At 41.9% G+C, this 10,759-nt stretch overlaps 1 protein-coding gene across 1 annotated transcript in view; it reads left to right on the top strand.

Annotated features, from left to right (window-relative positions):
• The first annotated feature begins 77 nt into the window (after window positions 1–77).
• LOC138957430 (myosin heavy chain, embryonic smooth muscle isoform-like) overlaps window positions 78–10,759 on the top strand; it is a 15,122-nt gene continuing 4,440 nt past the window's right edge. Inside the window, exons 1-5 of the mRNA XM_070328548.1 lie at window positions 78–348; window positions 5,612–5,724; window positions 8,357–8,480; window positions 9,252–9,460; window positions 10,247–10,346. Of these exons, the coding sequence (XP_070184649.1) occupies window positions 343–348; window positions 5,612–5,724; window positions 8,357–8,480; window positions 9,252–9,460; window positions 10,247–10,346 (552 nt within the window). The 5' untranslated portion in view covers window positions 78–342. The remainder of the gene's footprint in view (window positions 349–5,611; window positions 5,725–8,356; window positions 8,481–9,251; window positions 9,461–10,246; window positions 10,347–10,759) is intronic.

The following is a 10,759-nucleotide window of genomic DNA, read 5'->3' as shown; positions in this document are numbered from 1 at the left end:
GGTGTGGGCTTTTTATTTCGACAAGAAAGAATTGTTTCGTCAACTATATAATATTATATATTCCTGTTTCCTCGCTGTCTGTCTTCACTTCAGTCGTCACCTGTTTCATCGCTGTCTGTCTTCACTTCAGTCGTCACCTGTATCATCGCTGTCTGTCTTCACTTCAGTCGTCACCTGTATCATCGCTGTCTGTCTTCACTTCAGTCGTCACCTGTATCATCGCTGTCTGTCTTCACTTCAGTCGTCACCTGTGTCATCGCTGTCTGTCTTCACTTCAGTCGTCACCTGTGTCATCGCTGTCTGCCTTCACCCCTACCCCTGACTGACTGCCTGCCGCTGTCCATGGAGGTGAGTTGTTGCTGCTTTTCCCTGCTTTTAACACCACAATACTAAATCTTAAATCCTATAGTTCAAAACTTTAAAGCACAGCTGAGAAAAAAACAGTGGTTGACGAGTGTGTTGTCCTTCTTTGACCTTACTGTTCTCGTTTAGAGGGTTGGGTTTAAAATGCTTTACATAAATGCTACAACTGTTTATTACCAATTCAGTGCCCCATATGGCTTTTTGACCAATCAGGACGGATTCTAGGTGACCCTCTAAATGTTATAACGTTCAGGCAGGGACCCTTTTTGTTTATCACGTTAAAAATTAACACGACAAAGTAAAAATGTAATTCAACAATATCAGCGTGATTTATAATAATAATAATAATAAAGATAGCTTATATAGCGCCGCTTCACAAATTTAACTATGCTCTTAGCGCTGTACATCGAGATATAATTTCAATAATATAAATACAAAGATGATATTATAATAATACACATTTACAAATATCACTCACGTGCATACATCCTCGTGCACACCACGCGCATACACACTCCCACTCATTAACAAGTGCTTCCATCCCCCTGCCACTGAGATGTTCATATACCCCCCTGGACAAGCTCACACCATGTCCGTCTCCTCTCTGGACTGTACATACACTCAGCAAGAAAAAGAAAGACTAAATGCAAATTTCATACAGAACCCTATAGCTCAATCAAAGCTGAAGCAACTATACAAAAAAGACACATTCAAACAACAAATCTAACTTCACCTCTAACAGTCTATAAAGATGGCAAGGACAATTTACAAGGATTCGCGAAAAAGGTGCGTTTTAAGGGAACTGCGGAAAGAGTCCTTAGAAGCAGAATGGCGAACGGAGGAAGGGAGAGAATTCCAGACAATGGCAGCCGCAGAAGCAAACGAGCGATTTCCAAAAGAAGGCAAGCTTCGCTCGAGAGTTTCCAGTTTGCGACTGTCAGCGCGTGAGCGGAGGTTGTAGTCAGAGGGATTGTCATATGTGACGAGCAGTTCCTTGAGGTATTTAGGGCCATCTTCAAATTTGGCAGAGAAACAGATACAAGCAAGCTTGTATCTGATACGAGCGGACACGGGAAGCCAATGAAGGGAACGAAGAAGTGGTGTGACATGATCAAACTTCTTAGAACGATATATCAATTTGGCGGCAGAGTTTTGTACCTTTTGGAGTGACTCGACAAGTTTTTGATCACAGCCATAGAACAGGCTGTTGCAATAGTCTATTCTGGATAGAACTAGAGAACAGGCTAAAGAATGACACTTCAAATGCTGTCAGGTAATACTCTCTTTATCTAAAAAATACCGAAAAGCGAGTTTTGTCGGTGGGTGCGTAACGGAACAGCAAGGCACCGCCCATCTTCTGAGTGTGCAATGCCGACCGCTCACTTGAAATCTAAATGATCAAAGTTCGAAAAAATCAAGTGAAATTGCGCCACTCGCTTTACATGTCGTGCCGAATTCGCGTAATTGCCGATTCCGCGTAATGGGCAACATTTTTGCCCATTTCGAGTATTCGGCAAAACGCTGCCCAATACGTGAAATCGGCAGCGTTTTGCCGAAATCGCGTAAACGCCTCTAAAACTTGCCTATTTCGCGAATTCAGCAGCCGATTACGCGGAATCGGCAGCCGATTACGCGTAATAGGCAAGTTGCCCATTACGCGAAATCGGCAATAGTTAGTTTAGTGTGTATTTTTGTTTGTGTGTATGTGTGTGTGTGCATGTGTGTGTGTGTGTGTCTGCCTTCTGTAACTGGTTTCTGGAAAAAGCAGTATTAACGACGCCGTGCTTTGTAGCGATCCTATACGCGCCGTGTTCTGTGATTTTAGACACGACTCCGGGGATATTTCTGGCGTCGAGTCGACCCCTGTCAAACTCAGACACTGGAAGTAGGACACAGTCCCCGACGTTTAGGGAGGGTTGTTTGGCATTGCTTGAAGACAGCACATGAGTGCTACTTTTTTCTTGGCCAAGTGAAGCCTCCGCTCGGCACGCTCTTATCTTCTTCATGTGTTCAGCAACTGTGGGGTCATCAGATGTATTGTCATTCCCTTCTTCTTGAGATCTGGGATCTGCCTGGGAACAATCGGATTGTGCTGATTCCTCATCTCCAGTCTCTAAATCTGCACTGGCAGCCACATCTTCTTTGTCTACTGCCATAACGTCTTGAGCAACGGGTTCTGCCGCCCCTGTCAACTCTGGTATGGCCATGGCTTCGTCTGTAACTCCCTCTGGCCCTGTCATCTCTGGAACGGCCATGGCCTCGTCATCAACTTCCTCGGCCCCTGTCATCTCTCGTATGGCAGATTCCAGCTCTTCCTCTGTCGTCAACACGTCTGTAACTTCTTTAGGCAGAAAGGTCTTCTGCAGACCCAATCTCGGTTTTTCCCCAAACAACACCTCGTATGGAGTTTTGTTCTGCAGATTTCTGTGTGGGGAGGAATTCTTTTGTAGCTGGACAAAGCGGAGCCCTTCAGACCAGTTACTGGTGCCGTTGTCAATGGTCCACGCTAACAGCATTTGCTTCAAATCTGCGTCCGATTGCTCTACTGGGGATATTCGAGCCCGCCCATGTACAATGCGAAGGTTTTGCCACATGTTTTTGAGTTCGTCAACCACTGAAGCAACACATTCTCGACCATTGTCGCTTTGGAGGATACACGGAGCGCCAATCATTGTGAAAATGTCAATTAAGTTCACAAACGATATCAGCATTCGCCTAAAAGGCTCATGCTTGATATCTTTTTTCTCGACATGTCTGTTATCATTTGCTAACAGTCAGCATATTAGAAATAACTCATACTAACAGTCAGCATATTAGAAATAACTCATATTATTACCAATTCAGTGCCCCATGACAATTCGTGACATGAAGACACATAAACAAATAAGCGTCCTGCCCCCCTCCCTTCCCCGACACACACACACACACACACACACACACACACACACACACACACACACATACACACACACACACACACACACACACACACACACACACACATAACCTCCACCGAACTCTCCAAGCTAACTACTGTCATTAACAAACTCTGAATAATGACAAACAAATTCACTCAAATGAATTAAACAGTTCCTAAATAAAATGTGTTATGATATTTGCGACAAAAACAACACAAGAACAATTGTTATCATTATTATTTTGTGTGTGTGCACATAACGATGTGAAGATGTAACCAAGACGCATATTTTATGTTGAAATACTTGCAATGCATTTTAAGTTCTTTATTTAAACAGTTGTACTCATCTCAGTAAACTTCTTTGAAAGCCAAAATGTAAAGTTGCATTTGAACACAAACAGTCCTTAAGATTGGGGTACACCACCTCCCAGCCTTCTAAAAACGTGGGCGACACCAGTAGGTGTTTACTGGATGTTGAACAAGTCAACAAATGTATTGTGCAAGTCCGACGCCACATTCCTTGCATCTGCTGTACAATATCTCCTCACAATAGATTTGTCTCATTTGACTTTTGTTCCTTACTCAGTAATGTGGTCCATATCTGGAAGCAACAGCTTGTTCATAGTCAGGGTATTTACTCAGGGCGACCAGCGGAAGATGCTGTTCATGCCCGTCCTAAACCCTGGCAAAGGAACGCCTGGTGGTAAAGGCATTCCAAAATAATGTGCATGGCTCTACGCTCAACAACGCACGTGTATACACCAGAAATAAAAACAAACACAATGGATTGGGTCTCCCAGTATTTTATTATATAATTTAGCCGGTAACAACACACCATGTTGTAATGATACAAATACAATCATAATAATAATGACTTGTTGTAATGTGTGATTGTTTGTTGTGATGTGTGATGTTTTGTTGTGATGTGTGATTGTTTGTTGTGATGTTGTGACGTGTGATGGTTTGTTGTGATGTGTGATGGTTTGTTGTGATGTGTGATGGTTTGTTGTGATGTGTGATGGTTTGTTGTGATGTGTGATGGTTTGTTGTGATGTGTGATGGTTTGTTGTGATGTGTGATGGTTTGTTGTGATGTGTGATGGTTTGTTGTGATGTGTGATGGTTTGTTGTGATGTGTGATGGCTTGTTGTGATGTGTGATGGTTTGTTGTGATGTGTGATGGTTTGTTGTGACGTTGTGACGTGTGATGGTTTGGTGTGACGTGTGATGGTTTGTTGTGATGTGTGATGGTTTGTTGTGATGTGTGATGGTTTGTTGTGACGTGTGATGGTTTGGTGTGACGTGTGATGGCTTGTTGTGATGTGTGATGGTTTGTTGTGATGTGTGATGGTTTGTTGTGATGTGTGATGGTTTGTTGTGATGTGTGATGGTTTGGTGTGACGTGTGATGGTTTGTTGTGATGTGTGATGGTTTGTTGTGATGTGTGATGGTTTGTTGAGATGTGTGATGGTTTGGTGTGACGTGTGATGGTTTGTTGTGACGTGTGATGGTTTGGTGTGACGTGTGATGGTTTGTTGTGATGTGTGATGGTTTGTTGTGATGTGTGATGGTTTGTTGTGACGTGTGATGGTTTGGTGTGACGTGTGATGGTTTGTTGTGATGTGTGATGGTTTGTTGTGATGTGTGATGGTTTGTTATGATGTGTGATTGTTTGTTGTGATGTGTGATTGTTTGATGTGATGTGTGATGGTTTGTTGTGATGTGTGATGGCTTGTTGTGATGTGTGATGGTTTGTTGTGATGTGTGATGGTTTGTTGTGATGTGTGATGGTTTGTTGTGATGTGTGATGGTTTGTTGTGATGTGTGATGGTTTGTTATGATGTGTGATGGTTTGTTATGATGTATGATTGTTTGTTGTGATGTGTGACTGTTTGTTGTGATGTGTGACTGTTTGTTGTGATGTGTGACTGTTTGTTGTGATGTGTGACTGTTAGTTGTGATGTGTGATGGTTTGTTGTGATGTGTGACTGTTTGTTGTGATGTGTGATGGTTTGTTGTGATGTGTGACTGTTTGTTGTGATGTGTGACTGTTAGTTGTGATGTGTGACTGTTTGTTGTGATGTGTGATGGTTTGCTGTGATGTGTGACTGTTTGTTGTGATGTGTGATGGTTTGTTGTGATGTGTGATGGTTTGTTATGATGTGTGATGGTTTGTTGTGACGTGTGATGGTTTGTTGTGACGTGTGATGGTTTGTTATGATGTGTGATGGTTTGTTGTGGTGTATGATGGCTTCTTGTGACGTGTGATAACTTTTTGTGTGTGATGGATTGTTGTGGTGTATGATTGCTTGGTGTGGTTTTTCATGTGAAGAACATGGAGGCATTGTTTCACAAGCTTCAGGGAGACCTGTCACTGGCTGAGCGCCAGAGGTGTAACGCAGAGGCCGAGAGGGATGAACTGGCTAATCAGATTGGCATTAGCAAGTAAGTCTCAGCCTTTAACGGCTCCTTTTTTTTCATCCACCGCTATTCTCCAGACTTCAAATGTTTTCTTCATTTTATGGTTACAACTGCAAACCCAAATAGAAAGATAATTTGAACATTTGCATCGTTCTGTCTTTTAAATTCCTGCAGTTACCTTTGTACTGCAATATGTGAAACACTTTTGTATCTGTTATAGTTTTTCACTAAAATGTTTTGGAAAGGAGGTCCCTTATTTTTCCATTTAGTCAAGTTTTGACTAAATGTTTTAACGTAGAGGGGGGAATCGAGACGAGGGTCATGGTGTATGTGTGTGTGTGTGTCTCTGTGTGTGTGTGTGTAGAGCGGTTCAGACTAAACTACTGGACCGATCTTTATGAAATTTGACATGAGAGTTTCTGGGTATGATATCCTCACACGTTTTTTTCATTTTTTTTTATAAATGTCTTTGATGACGTCATATCCGGCTTTTCGTGAAAGTTGAGGCGGCACTGTCACGCCCTCATTTTTCAACCAAATTGGTTGAAATATTGGTCAATTAATCTTCGACGAAGCCCGGACTTCGGTATGACTTTGGTCATTAAAAATCTGAAAATTGTAAAAAAAAACGATCCAAATTTACGTTCATCTTATTCTCCATCATTTGCTGATTCCAAAAACATATAAATATGTTATATTTGGATTAAAAACAAGCTCTAAAAATTAAATATATAAAAATTATTATCAAAATTAAATTGTCGAAATCAATTTAAAAACACGTTCATCTTATTCCTTGTCGGTTCCTGATTCCAAAAACATATAGATATGATATGTTTGGATTAAAAACACGCTCAGAAAGTTAAAACGAAGAGAGGTACAGAAAAGCGTGCTATCCCTCTCAGCGCAACTACTACCCCGCTCTTCTTGTCAATTTCACCGCCTTTGCCGTGAGCGGTGGACTGACGATGCTACGAGTATACGGTCTTGCTGCGTTGCATTGCGTTCAGTTTTATTCTGTGAGTTCGACAGCTACTTGACTAAATGTTGTATTTTCGCCTTACGCGACTTGTCTTGTATATATCAGTTTGTGTTCTATTTCATGTAACCTTTGGATACACGATTGGTGGTAGGTTTGCATTGAAAGCTAATAACAAATACAATGAATTTTAAAGGTGGTCGTCTACATTTTTGCTTTTTTTCAATAATCTTATGGTTAGATTTCGATACAAAATTATGTCAAATGATGAATGAACCATGGGGAAAAAGTTATAGAACAAAAAATATATGTAAAAAAAGATTTTATTTTTGGGTAGCGTGACTCACGCTTCCAATATTTTGTTTTCTGTTTGCTGAGAACATGTGCTTTGCCTAAAAATACTGACCAATCAAATTCATGTCACAATGCTTATAGCCACGCCCAAACAAGTGCAGCAACAGTTTGACACTGGAGCGCTGTCCACGCTTTTTTTTAAACGCACAAAATGCACGGGATTTGAGAGGAGTTTTGCGCTTGGCATTTTCCAAATAAGGATATCCTCCTATGAGTACTACGCTGGAATACTACAATGAATTTTCAAACGGCTACACTGGCTTCGTCTTTCCTGATCGAAAGGGGGTGTATTGTTGATATTTGTAGATAATAGACTCTGCATTTTAATGGTCAAATGGCGATTTCGGTATAAAAATGTAGACAAGGACCTTCAACAAAGATAGCTGTGAAACAAATGAGAAGAGCTTCTGGTTTGGTTTTATTCTTGGGGTTTTATTCTTGGGGTTTTATTCTTGGGGTTTTATTCTTGGGGTTTTATGGTTAAAATCTTTGTCCTGCGGTATTTTGGGCAACTCAATATGACATAAGAAGCTTCCTTGTGGACACTAGGCTATATATATATATATGGTTATTAGCCTGCTGAGATTCATTGTGTGCACACAAAATATGGCACAGACGCTACTTGTGAACAAACTACATTATCGTCCGTTTCTTCCTTTGAATTTCAAAGTCTTTTTTTTTAATTTTGAGGAGATTTGGAAGAGGGAAGTCGGGGAGGACGGGGGGGGGGGGGGGGGGGGGGTGGGGTGGGGGGTGGGGGGGGGGCAGTTGTGGCTGTTTTGTCCAAGGAAATGCAATTAAGTCTGTTGTCTCATTTACCAAACTTTGCCCTTACAGTGTTCCCTCGAACCACTTGTGTAAAATGTGTTTTCTAACAATATTGAAGAAATATTCCTCTATCAGTTACACTGTTGCAATATACACATCATGTTTGATAAATAAATGGCAGCATTTTTAAAGTTTTCTCTGAGGAATACTATGTTTTTTCATGTGGCTTACCTGTATTCTGTAATGATGAAACAGTCAGGGTTGAAGATTTGCCAAAACTGATGTAAATACAGTTATGTGTTCATGTTATATAAATGAAGGTGTCAGCAGACTGCTTGAACCGCCTTACACATTTTGTTTTAACTTAAAGTCTCTGCACAAGAAAAATAACGCACTTCATTTTCTTAAAGAAAGGGTCACACAGATTATATAGTGTTCTTGACTTTGACGTGATAATGATAAACGGTAGAAAGGACTTGGGTTGTTTGTTGGCATGACATTGCAGTGGCTTTATTGGCAGGAGATGTGTTGTGATGGGTGATGTTGACGTGATTTCAGGCAATGCATGCGGGACGAGAAGCGACGGTTGGAAGTGCGCATTTCCGAGTTGGAGGATGAGCTGGAAGACGAGCACACCAACCTTGAACAGGCCAATGACAAGGCTCGCAAGTCAATGATCGCGGTCAGTTGCAAAACATCATGTTCGTGTTTAATGTTTTAAAATTTAGGAACACAGAACAAGAAGCCGTGTCCGAAGTGTGTATTTGTTTGAATGTACCTCAGCCTGTCATTTCCCATTTTCCTGGGTAGATTATCATTATCATCTTAGATTAAGGGGCGGGAATGTAGCTCAATCGGTAGCGCGCTGGATTTGTGTCCAGTTGGCCGCTGTCAGCGTGAGTTCGTCCCCACGTTCGGCGAGAGATTTATTTCTCAGAGTCAACTTTGTGTGCAGACTCTCCTCGGTGTCCGAACACCCCCGTGTGTACACGCAAGCACAAGACCAAGTGCGCACGAAAAAGATCCTGTAATCCATGTCAGAGATCGGTGGGTTATAGAAACACGAAAATACTCAGCATGCTTCCTCCGAAAACGGCGTATGGCTGCCTAAATGGCGGGGTAAAAAAACGGTCATACACGTAAAATTCCACTCGTGCAAAAAACACGAGTGTACGTGGGAGTTTCAGCCCACGAACGAAGAAGAAGATCTTAGATTAAAATGTCTGTGATGTAATTGTTGTCATATTTGTTTATGACATTCTCACAACACGAACTTAAGGCTGAAATCATACTTTCTGGGTGAGCCCCTAGGACACAATTTTAGATGGCTTTTTCGTGATTTATTCATGGAATGTCTGTGTTATCACTATTTGACTGTCAGGTTTAGTTTTGTTGTTGTTGAAAACTGTGGTTTGCAAGTCTGAACATTGTGTACTTGGCCTTTCACGTGCAGATGGAGAAGATGGCCTCGGAGCTTGCTGCGGAGCGCTCGGTGTCGCAGAAGCGGGAGAACCAGCGCCTGGCGTTGGAGCGTCAGATCAAGGACATGCGTGAGAAGCTGCGGGAGCTGGAGGGTCAGAACCGGACGCGCACCAAGGCCACCATCGCCGCCCTGGAGGGCAAGATCGCCAAGCTGGAAGACCAGCTGGACCTGGAGGCAAAGTCAGTGCTTTAAACATCAAGATTTTGGACAAGATTTGAAGAAACAAAATTATGTTAAAACATATGAGTTTTCTTGTCTAACCTTCTTCATTTTACAGTGATAACTTAAATGTAAATAGTTTCACGAAGACCACCATGTAGACTGAGAAGGAAAACAGAATGGAATCGTTACCGAATAGCGAAACAGGTTGAAGGGTTGGTAAAAACCAACAACCAACCAGTACTCTCGAAATGAAGTTGATGTTTTCATTGCAATGCTTCTCATTCTTTCAGGTGCCAGAAACCTTGTTCTGCATAACTCTCACTTACTTCTCACCGTGTGTTTTTCTTCAAATATATATCTGCTCCTACTGCACGTTATGCTTTGTATTTCAATTTGTGCAGTAAGATACTTTCTTTTGAAATCAATTTCACTAAAGGCTGATATAATGGTGAGATTGTGTCATGTGTACATCTTTTTTTGTGGGGTAGGCCACTTTTTGTTTCTCCCTCTTTTAGAAACTTACAATTGAATGTCGGATGTAGTTAGAATGATGCTTACTGCAGTTGTTATTGTTGAAATGAAGTGATGTACAGTCCACTAGTTTGAGTGCGTCCTTTAGATGTGAAAGATGGGTGATTTCTGCTTGTTTGGTGGTTGTATATTTGTCAATTTTCCCAGATAGTCACTCTGTCTAGCAGTGTCTGTGGTCCGCCTGACAATCCTCACGTGTTAAGCTGCAGCAAAGTTTCTGCCATTAAGGCGTTACAAGGTAGCCGATAAGAACTGTGGCGTGGCTGTTTCAGGGAGAAGGCAGCTCTGGCACGGGCAAACCGCAAGAAGAACAAACGTCAGAAAGAACTGGATAAGCGCAGATGTCCTGAATGTGATGAGTACAAGGAAGAGGTGGGTCCGTCTTGCTTCACTGCCTAACTCCTGCTTTTCCTCTTTCAACGTGCACCAGGGGCAAGATATTTCAGTTATATTTTTCAGTTATTATAAAGTTTGCCTGCTAAAACAAAAGTTTACATACGCCAATGGTGGGTTCAAATCGCATCTTGCGAATTTAAAATTACTTTTCACCCTCCCGCCTGGCGATCTTAAATTTGGAAGCTGCAAACACAGTCATTCGGAACGGCCGGCGAACATATAGCTCTCGCGTGTTACGTCTGCTACAAGGCGCCATCTTGTGACGCTATGCCTGTCCACACGTTTGAGCAACAATGTGGAGATAAGTTGACACTTTCACTTCTCCGCCGGAGAAAAGACGTAAAACATACAATACTTACTTACTTACTGCCTTTCACGCCTGGTGGCGT

The sequence above is a fragment of the Littorina saxatilis genome, unplaced genomic scaffold (assembly GCF_037325665.1).
Source record: "Littorina saxatilis isolate snail1 unplaced genomic scaffold, US_GU_Lsax_2.0 scaffold_567, whole genome shotgun sequence".
Lineage (NCBI taxonomy): Eukaryota > Metazoa > Mollusca > Gastropoda > Littorinimorpha > Littorinidae > Littorina > Littorina saxatilis.
Note: the sequence above shows the minus strand (reverse complement) of the source record. Positions and strands in the feature narration are given on the sequence as shown.